The sequence below is a fragment of the Aphelocoma coerulescens genome, chromosome 3 (assembly GCF_041296385.1).
Source record: "Aphelocoma coerulescens isolate FSJ_1873_10779 chromosome 3, UR_Acoe_1.0, whole genome shotgun sequence".
NCBI lineage: Eukaryota > Metazoa > Chordata > Aves > Passeriformes > Corvidae > Aphelocoma > Aphelocoma coerulescens.
Window position 1 is genome coordinate 41,716,713 of NC_091016.1, and position 14,911 is coordinate 41,731,623.

At 44.1% G+C, this 14,911-nt stretch overlaps 1 protein-coding gene across 2 annotated transcripts in view; it reads left to right on the top strand.

The window, feature by feature from the left end:
• KIF26B (kinesin family member 26B) overlaps nt 1-14,911 on the top strand; it is a 285,201-nt gene that overhangs the window by 255,588 nt on the left and 14,702 nt on the right. For both annotated transcript variants that reach the window (XM_069009928.1, XM_069009929.1), the window contains 2 exons: nt 2,020-2,182; nt 3,357-6,789. In XM_069009928.1, coding sequence (XP_068866029.1) covers nt 2,020-2,182; nt 3,357-6,789 — 3,596 coding nt within the window. The remainder of the gene's footprint in view (nt 1-2,019; nt 2,183-3,356; nt 6,790-14,911) is intronic.

Sequence of the window (14,911 nt, forward strand, 5' to 3'; positions counted from 1 at the left end):
AGTTATTTTCTCTGGGTACAAGGTGAAGTTGAGCGTCAAGATATAGACTGTGCTGAATGAACGAACTCTGAAATTAGAAATCAGTGCTAGCTGGACTTTTTACTGCTAGGTTCATGCTTTAATCCTTAACAAATCTGCCCTTTAGTTCCTATCCATGTCAGAGGATCATTTGAATTATAAATAGGTATTTCCTCAGTATCGTTATTCTTCTTGCAAGCGGGTATTTCAGTACAAGGCAGATGGCACAGATTATTTTACATTCCTAATGCATGTATCTCTAGGAAAGCCACACCTCAATGCTGATGCTGGCTGCATGGGTTATGCATTGTCAGGAGACCAACATGTTTAGAATGTATTCTTTTGTGCTTTCTCCTGTTGTCTCATGTTTTGCTATGGTAGAAGCACTGGGAAATGAAAGGCTTGTTATTGATTTCTGTGCAGATGTTTAATAATTTCCATGTTACTCTGCATTGGAGTGGCAGTAAATGATGTACAAAATTTGACATCTTAATTATTCCATGATGGAAAGGAGGGACACTAACCTGAGACACAGCAGCCTATTAACTGTAGATTCAAAGCAGCCTTAGGTCACAAGTGAAATGAGTGAGGCTGTCTCAGTATAGTCTTTATGGATGTTTGCTTCTCAAAGACACTAGACTGTCTTCAATGTGTCTGGAGCACATGGAAGCAGAAATCCTGAAACAAAAAAAGGTTTTACTTTCAGTATTTCTAGTCAAGCTGAAACTGCAGTACTAGAAGTACGAGAAGCCTCAGGAGATGAGAACTCTCCAGAGCTATTGCATCAAAATATGCAGCAAAATGTTGTTGTTTATTAAATCAAAAAGAGAGGTCCAAGAGTGTTTGCTCATCAGTCCCATCCAGCAGGCATAGCTTCAGTTCCCAGCAGTTGTAGCTTTATGCAGAGTTCCTGTGAGCTGGAAATTTCAGGTGAATGAACAAGGAAACACATGCACCATGGGTCATTTACTGATATTTAACAGTGAGCCCCAAAACTCTGATCTGTAGCCACTGAAGGTATCACCATCATTACAATAGGGGAAGCAATTCCTTTAGAGATAGATAGATAGATAGATAGATAGATAGATAGATAGATAGATAGATAGATAGATAGATAGATAAATATCAGGCTGCTGCTCTCTTTGTTTCCAGCTGTATGTAATCATCATCCACAATCTTTAGCATAGGGGAGACTCTCTTCAAGAGAATGCCATTTCCCAGCTAACCATCCAGCTGACCTGTACACCATGGAGCTAAAGGTCACTTTAAAAATAATACATTATGCATTTCTGACTACAGGATTAGATGACCACCTCAAAAATACTATATATGCATCACTATTCTGTTAAGATTCATATTCTCAGTCCAGTCACAGACAGCCCCACAATAAGGCATCTGCATTTTAAAAGCTGGCTGGTGCTGAACAATACAGTAAATGGCTAGAACAGAAAATTTGATTTCTGCCTTAGTGAAAGAAAAGATCTAATATGAAAGAACAATTGTGTGAAGTTTGAAGGCTTGATTGGTTTGTATTTTACCAGCATCTTCCAAAATTGACTTCAGTGATTTAACTGTTATTAATATCGAGTTACCCAATGCCCTAGAAGGCAACAAAAAAATTGTGCTCTCTAATCTAATCCAGTACCCTCTTGTCCTCCAGAGCTGGGCCGGGGTTTGTCTGCACACTGTGCACTTCAAAAGAGCAGCAGTTTGGTGTTTGCTGCTGTCTCCACTGCTGGTCTGCACCTCTCTGTTGGCAATGGTAACAATGGAGAAGGACTAAGACCAAAAGGAGATGAAAAAGGGGAAGAGAAGTTTGAATTGTAGTCCAGGGTCTTTCAGCATGCTCAGCTGCACAACATAGTGCAAACCTGAGGAAGGAAACTAATTAGGATTCCATTAAAAAGAGGAGAAAATATCTTGCCAAGAGCCAAGTTACATCATGATGGCCAAAGCGAAGCCTTGCTGGCTAATGTAGCCTTAATTCATTTTATTTTGCAGAGACAGCAAGCTGACCATGCTGCTCCGAGAGTCCTTGGGGAATATGAACTGCCGCACCACGATGATCGCTCACATTTCAGCGGCTGCGGGGAACTACGCCGAGACACTCTCCACCATCCAGATTGCCTCAAGGGTCCTCAGGATGAAGAAAAAGAAAACTAAGGTAAGACAGTGTGTAACTCCCTTCTTATAATGAAGTAGGAGGGAGGAAGAAGGATCATGAAGGATTCTTAACTGGGTAGAGCAGCGTGTAACAAAATCAGTAATCAATTCCAAAGTGTATGGGTTGTTTGTACCCAGTCCTAGGCAAGTGTCAGAGAGCAGTATCAGAGGGGTAAATTGCTTCAGCTTCAGAGACAGAGGAGTGAGTTCAGACACATCTGCTGTAGCTGATGTAAGCTGACCTTGTTTAATAATACAGCTGTCAGAGAGCATTTATTTTCCCTTATGCTCTTAGTGCTAATGACATAATAAGGAGTTAAAGTGCTGTAGATTTAAAGAAAATTTGGATTAATTAAGAATTAGATTCTCTATGCTTCTCAGACAGAGCAGGAGCAAAATAAATGCAGAACAATTGTATCCAATGTCAGCATTGATGACACTTTTATTCCTACTGCTTCTAAATATGGGTGATAGATTTTTCCAAGAAGTAGAGTGAAGATGGACTATATCCATTTTCATGTTTTAGAGTTCTGGTTGCTTCTGTGCAACTTACGATGTAAACTGGGCAGAATGAGTGAATTTTATGCATTTAATTTAAATTGGCCACCTACAGATTGACAAAAGCTTTTTTTGTCAATTGAAGAGACACAAGTGAAGGGTTCAGTCCACATGCCGTCAGAGCACTGTGTCTCCAGAGACCTCTCAGTCCACATGGGTTCAGTCCACATGCCGTCAGAGCACTGTGTCTCCAGAGACCTCTCAGTGCACGTTACACAATTCCACACACTGGTAGTGTGGGGTCATATGTAATGAGTTTTCTTGTTCCTCTTCAAATACACAAACATTCACACACGCACAATCAGCAAAACCTTTGCCAAATATCTGATTTCTTTGGCCAGGCTCAGGTAAGGGAGGTATCCTAACTCATATTTTTAGTACTTTTTTTGGGAAGTCTTATGATTTGGAGTGGGACTCAGAGCTGGGGCTTTGGGTTCTCCATTGAACATAGCTGTGTGTTTGCCCTAGGGCTGTGGATGAGTAGCCTCAGAGTTCTGTGCCTTAGTTTAGAGTTCTCCCAGTTCAGATGTGGCCGTGACCTTTTTGTCTATGCAGTTTGTGCAAGGAGCAGCTTGCAATGCTGAAATGTCATAGACTCTCTCTCTCTCATATTGCAGTACACATCAAGCTCTTCTGGAGGAGAGAGCTCTTGTGAGGAGGGCAGGATGCGGAGGCCAACCCAGCTGAGGCCTTTCCATTCTAGAAACACCGTGGACCCAGACTTCCCTATTTTGCATTTGTCAAGTGATCCTGATTATTCATCCAGCAGTGAGCAGTCCTGTGACACGGTGATTTACGTTGGCCCCAATGGCACTGCCCTTTCTGACAAGGAACTAACAGATAATGAGGGTCCCCCTGACTTTGTTCCCATAGTTCCTGCTCTGCAAAAGACCAAAAATGAGGGCAGGTTGGAGGAAGTTAGTGAATCAGGGCCCAGCACGTCTGAAAGAGACTGCCTGAAGTGCAACACCTTTGCAGAGCTCCAGGAGAGGCTGGATTGCATAGATGGCAGTGAAGAGACCGACAAATTTCCCTTTGAAGAGATTCCTGCTCAATTTAGCTCAGACCAGATGTCTAAGTGCGCTGTCTCAAGCCAGCTGGCAGAGCTTAGCCACTTACCAGAGTCAGATAAGGAAGATGCGATGCCAGAATGTCAGCATCCTGATAGAGAAGCCAAGGAAAATACAAATACAACACCCAGCAAAACTAGGAGAAATCACTCCCCTGTTCCTTCTGGAGCTCTTACCAATCTTTCAACTCCTTCTTCTCCCAGGAGTGTAACAGGCAGCTCTAGTAAAGAGCTTAACTCTTGTCCGCTAGCACACAGCACCAGCTTGCAGAGCAGCAGAGAAGGGCTCAACACCTGTGGATTTGTGGAAGGCAAACCGCGGCCAATGGGTTCACCCCGGCTTGGCATTGCAAGCCTCTCGAAGACGTCTGAGTATAAGCCACCAACTTCTCCTTCCCAGAGGTGCAAGGTCTATACGCAGAAAGGAGTCCTGCCCAGCTCCACTCCCCCACCAGCTCCCCTGAGTAGGGATGCTGCAATGACATCTAGTGAATCATTATTACAGCCAGAAATCCGGACCCCACCTGTAGGCATGAGCCCTCAGATTATTAAAAAGTCTGTGTCATCCAGCAATGGGGATTTTGAAGAGACTGTTCTCAATGAAGATCGGCAACACAGCATTTCTCCAGAATCCAAGAAGGAGATTCTGAGCACCACCATGGTGACTGTTCAGCAGCCACTGGAGCTGAATGGAGAGGACGAGCTGGTGTTCACTCTTGTGGAAGAGCTGACCATTAGTGGTGTCCTTGACAATGGGCGCCCGACCAGTATCATCAGTTTTAACAGTGACTGCTCTGTGCAGGCTTTGGCCTCTGGCTCTAGGCCAGTCAGTATTATCAGCAGTATCTCTGAAGATCTTGAATGTTACTCCAGTTCAGCTCCTGTGTCTGAAGTCAGCATCACACAGTTTCTTCCTCTTCCAAAGTTGAGTCTGGATGACAAACCCCAAGATGATGGCAGCAGGCGCTCATCCATCAGCTCATGGTTGAGTGAAATGAGCACAGGGAGTGACGGGGACCAGTCGTGCCACAGCTTCATAGCCCAGGCATGCTATGGGCATGGGGAAGCTATGGCAGAACCCCCCGTCTCCGAGTTTGCAAGCACCATACAAAGTGCCAGCATGATTTGTGTAAGTGACAAACAGAAGTCAGTGACTGACAACATGCTTATACTGTCAGAAATGGGGGAGGAAGCCTTCGGCAAAGTGCCACCCATCAAAGGCTGTAAAATATCAGCTCTAGGCAAAACTACTGTCACCATCAAAAACACCGCAAGCCTTAGCAGCTGTGAAGGCTACATCCCAATGAAGACAAACATTACCGTGTATCCATGTATTGCTGTTAATTCCTTCAAAGCTCAAGAGACTGATGGTGCTGTACTGGCAGTAACGGCAGACCCAAAAGCTGTTCATCCCCATGATGGGAAAGAATCCATTGCTAAGAAGGTTATCAAATTTGAAGACCCTTGGCTGAAGAGAGAAGAAGATGTTACAAAGGACAGCTCTGGGAGCAGTGATGGGCCAAGGCCTGATACAGTCGCAGTTTCAGCCAAACCTGAGCACAGCACAAAGCAGTCCTCGGCAGACAGGTTTAGCACCAGCAGTGGGGACACCTCTATCTCCCCAGGATCTGACAGTCTAAAAAGGATTGTGGATGGGTGTGAGGTGGCAGCATCCGGCTCTGCAACTCAAAGCCCTGTTCATTCCAGTGATGGCTTCAAGAATTGTAGCCTGCCTCGAGGGTTCCCAAAGGCAAGCAAGGTGGAGGAGTCTGATAGTCATCCCCATCCTACTTCTACTGACAGCAGCGGAGTCAGTTCTCCTGCTCTCCCCCAGTTTTCTAAGGCTAGTCTTGACAAGAAAATGGCCTCTCCCAAACACTGCATCCTCACGCGTCCCAAAGGGACCCCTCCTCTGCCACCTGTGAGAAAGTCAAGCTTGGATCAGAAGAACAGAGCCAGCCCCCAGCACAGTGCAGCCAGCAGCACCACGAGCAGTCCCTCCAGCCAGCCTATGTCCTTCCTGGCCAGCTTCCCTGAGGAGCACAATGCCAAACAAAAAGGCCCTGGCATTGACAGCAGCATCAACAACAGCAGCAGCAAGCTCTTCAGTGCCAAGCTGGAGCAGCTCGCCAGCAGGACCAACTCCCTAGGGAGGTCCACGGGAAGCCACTATGAGTGTTTGTCACTGGAAAGAGCAGAAAGTCTGTCCTCTGTGAGCTCCAAAATGAGCCCTGGCAGAGATACTACCATGCCTAGGGCTGGAAGGAGCCTCAGCCGCAGTGCCATGTCCTCACCCACCAACTCAGGCCTCTCTCAGTCAGCAGGTGCCTCCCCAAAAGCCAGCCAGTCAAAGATCTCTGCAGTCAGCAAGCTCCTGCTGGCAAGTCCCAAGGCCCGCAGCCTCTCTGCCTCTGCCACCAAAACGCTCAGCTTCTCTACCAAGTCTCTGCCTCAGTCTGTAGGGCAGAGCTCCAGTTTGCCCCCAAGTGGGAAGAACATGTCCTGGTCAATGCAGTCCCTCAGCAGAAGCCGGGGCTCCAGCCTTGCTTCCAAATTGCCCCTTCGAGCTGTCAATGGGCGGATTTCAGAGCTGCTCCAAGGGAGCACCAGTGCCAGAGGCGTACAGCTGCGGGGAGGCTCGGAGACAGATGAGCGCGGGGGCCTTCCCGCAGATGAGAAGCCAGCTGTTCACATGCTGCCTTCACCTTACAGCAAGATCACTCCTCCTCGGAAACCTCACCGCTGCAGCAGCGGCCATGGGAGTGACAACAGCAGTGTCCTGAGCGGGGAGCTGCCCCCCGCCATGGGGAAAACAACCCTCTTCTACCACAGCGGGGGCAGCAGCGGCTACGAGAGCATGATGAGGGACAGCGAGGCGACGGGGAGCGCCTCCTCAGCACAGGACTCCATGAGCGAGAACAGCAGCTCTGCCAGTGGCAGGTGCCGGAGCCTCAAAACCCCAAAGAAACGATTAAATGCAGGTAAGCTTGTGGTGGTGGGAAAGAGGGATGCAGACCGAAGCAGATTAGTAGGCAGTGGGTAGGCTGGCCCTAAGGGTGAGCTAGTTTAACACCAGTTCCATCTCTTAGCTGAGAAGAAAGGACATGGTAAGTATCTTAGGCTCTGCCTTTTTTCATTTTGGAACATTCACAAATCCTGGGTGGTTGCATTGCCTTTGCAGTGGAGTCTCCCCCTGACCTCTTTCACTTAGGTTTACTTCAGATGAACAAAAACTGGTTAATGTTGCCAATGGCCGCCACATTCAAGTATTTATTTATACAAATATTCTGATTTGATTCCAGAAAGATGCCTTTATGAGGCTAGGAAATGTAACTGTTATTCTTAAGCATTTTGGACACAGACTTCCCTCTTAATATGCACAGGTTTCACCAGCCCAAGACCAGAGTCTTGCTGAATAGGTGTAACTTTTGTGAGCCCGCTTTTGCTCCTTGTGTGCTCTGGATGCCCAAAGGTGCAAGATACCCTACATCTGAAACCACTTTTGAGTTTCTTCTTCCCACACAGAAGATGGAACAAAAATGTGCCTGTGCCCCTTGAAAGATGTTATCCTGTACCTGAGACTCTTGCCATTTGAGTTGTGGCTCCTTTTCCCAGAAATTTATTGATAACAAATAATAGATAATATTAAGAACAATATATAGGAACTACTGCACTGAAGCACTTGCAAATCTGAAACTCTTTTAGTGATCATGGAATGGATTGGGAAGCCTCATCTTTGTTCAGACATAATCCCCAGTAGCTTCACACTACATCAGGACTTTTTAATTAGACAGCAAGAGCCTCCTGGGTCATAGCAGGAGTCTGTGCAGTTGCAACTGGTACATCTTTCCACTAGAGCAAGTTTCATAAAGTTGCAGAACAGGGATGGGGACCATTCATGAGCTGGTCACCTCACATTTTTCCTGAGTGCTGTTTTCCTAACCTGTAGTGCAAGTCCTGCCTAACTTACTTCTGAAAAAAATTCATGTTGACATTGGATCTGGTGGCACAGGTATGTGGAATATCAGTAGCTACTCCTTCTACAGTAGCTCTGTCTGTCTTTTCTCATAGTGTTCCTAATTCACCAGCCATTCCACTTGCTGGGATACTCACCTCTGGAATTAATTTCCAGTGAACAGAGTAATGCATAACTCTCCCTTTCTTTATGCTCTTGACTGTGGTAGCAGAAAGAACATGTGCAGCACAGATGTGAATGGAATAGATACTGCTATTAAAGCAACATCCATAAATGCAAAGCTGATTGTACCTGTTCAAAGGATGCATCTGAAAGTGATCACTCTACATGATGCAAGACCAGACCAAATGACCAAATAATATTTCTGAAGTTAACTTTGCATCCTCTGAGAAAATCTCTTTTCCTAGCCCTTCAGTTAAATGGTACTATATTGATTTTCCTCTTTCTGAGGAGCTCTGCCTCTAAAAGCCCCTTTCAAATATACACTTGTTAATAATAACTTGAAAGGAAGAGAAAGATGACTTGCATCTTGTGGTAAAGGAAAACAAAGCTGTCCACAGAGACAGCATTTGTGGGTGTAAACTGACAACTGGATTGTGTCTTGTGGAGAAACTGCCAATCTAATATGGACTTTTTCCACAGGTCATTTAGATGGAAAAATTTATCACGTTCTGTGAAAATAGGCAGCTGTGCAGATGAGGGACCAAGCTAGATACTAGAGAACACCCCCGCCCCCCCCTTACTCCCCCAAGGGACATATTTTACAAAAATACTCTAAGAAACCTTCAGGCAGAGCCTCTGGATTCTTTAGACACCAGAGTTCATCTCCAAACTAAATCACTAGAGGACCAGGATTTGTTTACTCTGATGCTCACAAAACTCCTTGTTTCATTTTACTTTTCTCTGCTTTGATAGCACATTGGAGCCTGGACAACGCTGGAGATATGAGTGACAAAAGCATTGTCTTTGTGGTGCTCTAATTACAGACAAGCTGCAGATGTGTGTGTTGTATGTTATACCAGGGCTGTATTTTGGCTCACAGCTTTGGCTTTTGATAACCCCTGTGCAGGACTAAATATTGTGTCAGTGGTCATGAAAAGGGAGTTGTGAAGGAGAGATCTGTTTGAGACTCAGGTTTAAGACTGTTCTTGTACCAGTCTAGAGGACACACTAGGAAAGAAGAGCCCTTGAGCCTACCTGGCAGAACAGTGACACTGTTTTGTCATGCAGTGGAGGTATGCAAAATTAGCAAGTGAGGATGTAAGTACAAACCTTTCTTTGGCAGGGAACATGAGGAGTCCTAGCTTTGCTGCTTTTTTACTGCTGTGTAACATTTGACCTGTCTTTTTCCCCAACTACACCTTTTTTTTGGCTGGCCAAGAGATTAACCTCTTTATTCTAATTGCTTGTGTGAGTCAGTTCCTCTCTCCTTTGTCAGCAATGCTGCAATTATCTGCCTGATGCTGGACATGAATCTCTGGGGTGGAGAGTTTTCAGTGAAGGGCCTGTCTGTGTCCTTGGAAATTGCCTGCCCCAGTGGATTCAGCATAGCCTGGCACATTGACCTCCCTTACAGTAATTTACAAAGCTTCTCTCTTAATTCAGCATGTCACCTGATGGGGAGAGATTCTCAGTGTATCATCTCTGATACTTTACTTTTGAGAGTGATCTCCTATATCAGCAAATAATTCCTGTATTGTTTGGAATGACTTGTGTATAAGTGCATCCAGGGGTTTTATGGAAATTTTAAAAACTCAAATTTTACCACCATCCCTATTTCTAGCAGAAAACCACTGCCCAGAAATTAATCAGGCTTCACTTTCATATACCCCAGCTCCTGTTTGCATTTGGTCCTGCAGCAGTGAAATAATAATTCTGTTTTGATGTGTTTGATAATAGTATAATTTTTCACATGTCAGCAGATTTATGATGGCATAAAACCAGGATTATTACTTCAATGCAGGAGAACATGAAGGAGGAGTTAAGATATAAGGGAGAATAGAGCTGTTCATAGATGTATTTTTATTGTATAATGAAAAAATGCAAAGTTTTGCAATCTTTCATCCTCTGTAACATCTTCTTTCTTATAGTGTGAGTGTTATCTCTTAAAGAACACTTTTTAATGAAAAAAGATAGCACACAAAGGTTCTGAGATCTTAAAAGACAGATATTATTTTAATACAAAATGTCAAGAGCATTGGACCTTTCCTGATTTGCGGTCACAGATCCACTGTGCTGTAATGGATATGGCACTATAGATATGCTCATTTCAGGTCAGGCAACCTTGTCCACTTTATTTATGATTATCATTAACAGAAATGCTAGCTGTCAGACACGATCAACATGAATCAGCCCAAGGCCCCTCTAAAAGGAGCTATAAAGAGTCTTTAAGAGAATCACCAGCAGATCTCACAATTACTTTTGAAGTTCTGACACATTGGAGAGACATCATTTTTTCTTGAGATTAAGATCTTGTCTTGCAGTGCTCTTAAGTGCATTATTTGTATGTGTAGGTGCTTCTGCCCTGAATGTCATACATGACGTATCAGGCCTGCACTGACAGCTTTTGAAGGATAAAGCTAGTTCATATTCACTGTTAGCCTTAGGTTAATTTTTGGACTCTGCCTGGTTACCTGTACAGTTCACGGACAGCGTGGTACAAAGCTCCGTGTGTACAAAATTAGAAGAAAATAATAATAATAAAAAAATTCCTTTTATATTCTGGTACCTATTGAAAAATCATGTATTTGCCTCATGAAGCACATAAGCCTTTCCCCTGAAGCTAACGTATGCATTTAATAAACATTCCCATTTTTCTAACATCTTACATTGGTTCTGTAACATCATGTCAGCATATATTGGCCCAAAGTGACTGTTTGTGGCAGAAACAAAGCTATTTAGCCCTGATCTATGGCTGTACGTTTCAAAGTTTTGTATGGCTGCTCTTTAATCCACCCTGTGGTGTAAGTATTATTCCAGACCCCATTTTACAGATGGAGAAATGAAGGTAGAGACTGTTACTGACTTGCCTAATGCCCCAGCCAAGTGAGAGCCAGAGCCAGGGTTAAATTACAGGCACCCTCGACTCCTAACCTCAACAATGACTGACTTTGCCATGCATCCTCCCCTGCCCTTGCTGAGCAATGGAAAACAGAGTTTCATTTGTTATTTTCTTTTTGTGGCAGGCCCTTTTTCCCTCTCTGCCTGCAATCATCTGTACAACTACATTCTACTTTGATTTCTTTGCTCACTCCATTAGCCTTTCCCTGTAAGAAACAATTGGCATCTCAGCCTTATTTCTGTCTCTGGCTCCAGCCTCCTCTCTCTTGGGTAGGTAGTGCTGTATTGAGCAGGGCACTGAAGTGTTAGGGCATAGTTTGTACAGTTTTAAGCTGCAGCAATTATATATTATTTTTTAACTCCTCAGAAATTCCAAGTGCAATGGCCCAGTGCCACTCCATGGAAAGGCAATGATAAGGGTGCTTTTGTAATACATACTCCTGTATGTGTTCAGGAAGTGCATTCTGGTTGAACTTTAGTTTTACCAAAGCTGTATTTGTATCCCGGGGGTGCAACAGATACGAGAGGGAGGCAGACAGGGCAGCAAATTAGGACTTGCAAGATCTGTGTCGTATTCTCTGGTGTGCTGCTGGTTCACTGTATCACCTTGGGCAACTTGTGTAGTTTCTGTGTTCTGTTGTTACCAGCTCATAAAAGTAGATAATGCTGGTACAAAAAAAGAGTAATAGCAGGGTCCTTAGATCAGAAGTGATATCTACCTGCCTTTTGTTCCTCTGGTTTGATTTTTAGCATCTTTTCCTGAGCTTAGTTTGGATGTATGTGGGCATTGCTTTAAAGTTATTCTCAATGCAAAACATGACCAGATGATTTCAGAGATGCAGCTTTTCGTGTTAGCTCTGGGTCTCACTCACTGTGAGCTAATAGCAAAGGAAGAGTCCAGGCTCTAATGAGGTTTACCCAGTAAAGCCAAGTCCTGTTTGCATTTTCATGTTACTTCCATAAATAAGTTGTTTCTAGTTTTTTCTGCCCTCTCCTACAGATGTTATTTACAGGTTCCTGTCCCTTACAGTGGTTCAGTACTCTCTGTAAGGAAACCTCCTTCCATGGGAACAACAGAACAGGAGGGGTTCTGAGATCATTCATCATAAACAAGGCATTTTATGGAGATCACACAGATCTTCCTGAAGCTGTTTTCTTTGCTGTTCCCTATGAGATAAGGTTGGGTACCTAAGAAAGTCCCCATCCTTGTAACATTGAGTTAAACCTAGGGGCTGCAGTCTGTCACTGCTTGCAGCCCTCTGCTGAGATGGGACAGACCTCTGCTGAGGAGTGTATTTCCTTTGATTCCTCTAGTTGAGGCTTTTTGAAGCTGAGTCTGGGCTTGGAGCTTTGCTGGTGCTGGCAGCAACGGTGAAACACGGAGGGCAGTGATCTGTGGGCCAAGCAGGCCTGGGGGAGCAGCAAGTGAGCAGCAACCATTAGGTACCAGTGGGAACCACTGCCTTGCAGTGGGTGTGTACAGGCCCTCTCATGGGAACAGACCTGGGACTGGGGCATGAGAAAAAGATGTGAGACAGAAGTAGGCAGCTCAAAGACGTGAGACTTTGGGCATAAATTCCTTCCCAGAAAAGCACTTTCCAGTTGGGTCAGTCAAGGCCACTGATACTTAACATTTTCCTGAATGTTAAATATCAGTGAACCTCAGAAAACAAAAACCTAAGAGACGTTATTGAAAGTCAGGCCAAGTAGAAACGAGACGGGGAATATTAAGGTTTCCAAAGGTTGAATTCCTGAAGTTTAAACCTATGCCCTGAGTTGGAGTTGCATATCTCAGCATTTGGAGGATCCTGCTTTTGTCAGTCCAGGACAGGATTTGTGTGTGTGTGTGTATGGGTGTGTGTGTTTGTGCACGTGCTTTCATCTTCTTTGCATGGGGAACTGTCTGACTATAGGTAATTAAAGATTCCTGCTGCAGCATTTGATGACACTGGTAGTGAAGTTTCATGACTCCTTGCAGCTCTTTCTCAGTACTAACTTTCAACACCAAAGAAGAGCAAATTGCTACATGATTTTAAACACTTTAATAAAAAGACAGACTGTTAACACATGACTAATTATCTAAAATTGGCCTCCTTTTTTCTCATGCTAGTGTGTTCTGGGTTTCACTAGTGGGATGGTTTTAAAGATGGAGATTTAGAGGTTCCTGGAACCTGAAAACTCTACACTCGAACATATTTACTCTCTGGAAGCACTTACCCTGTCTATGAAAGCAGCAGAAAAAGCCAGAGGCTGAATCTATGGACTGTAAATTACAAAAGTCTGTCTCCAACCAATATTGCAAAGCCTCACATTTTGAAACATGGCCAAAATGATAATGACGAAACAAAACACCAACAAAGAGAGTCTGAGCTTTTCTTGTTGAATCCAAGTGAAAAGGAATTTGGTTCATGTTTAGACTGCCTAAGGCACAGTGTGGGGAGCCAAAAATTGCCCTTTGTATCAGACAGCTGTAGGGCACCTCCAACATTTCTACTTTAACTTGCTTACAAGTGATGGTAGCTAATTGATATCCTGTATTATACCTTTACCATGACAAAGGATGTTTAGAATTATACACAAAAATGCTGTTTGCATGCAGGTTACCACTTTATATATGTGACTTGCTGACTGGACAGCCCTGGGGTGAGTAGAGGGAGGGGAAGTGCAGGCTTCAGCTCCAGTTTGGGTTTTTTTTGTTTTTTTTTTTTTTTTGTTCATTAAAACAACAGCATTGATTTTCCCAGGTCAAAGCCAGGCCATTTCATGCAGCAAATCTGTGTTGAAAGGGATCAGAGTAATCATTTTTTACACGCTTGACTACTGCATGCCAGCACTGAGCTTTCAGCCACATGAACATAGGAATGATTTAATAGAGGAAGTGGCAGCAGGCTATTGTGCACGGTGAAGGCTCCATGTAACATGCATGACTGAGTCGCACACCATTAGGCTGGGTGTAAATAAAACCTGCTCCTGACACTGCCACAGAATTAGCTCACTGGAATGCCTCCAGCACTGTCCTGTTGGGAGCTAATGGTCTGGCTTTAGAGCCCTTCCCCCTGCAGCCTCTGCCTTTGCTGTCCAAGTGACTGGAGCAGCTCTTCAATGCAGTACTGTAATAATAATAACCAGCTTCTTAAATAATGCCACAATGCTGACAAATACCTGTTAAACCAAAATCCAGCCTGAAGAAAGAGAAATGTTTCGAAGAGACTCTGGTTGGTTTTTTTTGCTAGGAATTGTGGGCGATGTGCATCTTCCCTGGAGCATCTCCCAGATTACTTGTCAACCTGCCACACCGCAGGAGGCCTGCTTTCTGATCTGGTTTCAACAGTGCTCATTCACCAGCTCTAAACTGCCCTGAAAAGCTCCTTTTAAAATAAGACAGTAATTCAGAAAGCAAGGTTAAGAAATGAACTGGGTAGATAGAAATGAACTGCACAGATAGAAAAAAATTAGAAGTTGGCTGTATGTCAGCGTATTCCTCATACTGGTACAGAAACAACATATCTAGTATAGGTGTGGATGGAATATTATAAACAAGCATTGCTTTATTCCCCTATACAGGAAATAGTGGTTTGTCTCAAGTGTCCTTGTACTTCTTATCAATTCACAACAGTGGGCTTGCATAACAGTCAATACAGAATATGGCCTGAATTATGAGATGGACATAGAAAATTTTCTTCTGAATGATGGATCCTCTCAGTGTATCCTATTCCAGGTGTTTGGGTGCAACGTGGTCCTTTCTGTGCAATCTGTGTAATCTGAGTTGTGAGGATGAGCGAATGCTGTTTAGATTTTTCTGGCAATATATGCCTTGGTTCTTTGGTGTTTGGAATACTGACCTCAAGATGGCCACCCTAAATACTTCTGGTGAAGTCCCCACATCATCAGGGGGGCCTTCCACTTGAAAACATTGGCAATGACTTCCCCTTCAGGAGCGGAACTGTGCAAACTGGATGAAAATGCGTGAATAGCTGTGTGCTCTGCACTGGGCAAAGTGCACTATAAAATAAACTAGGAGAAAGGAGGTCAAAGGAAAGGGGAGGAGTTGGTTCAGTCATGGACAA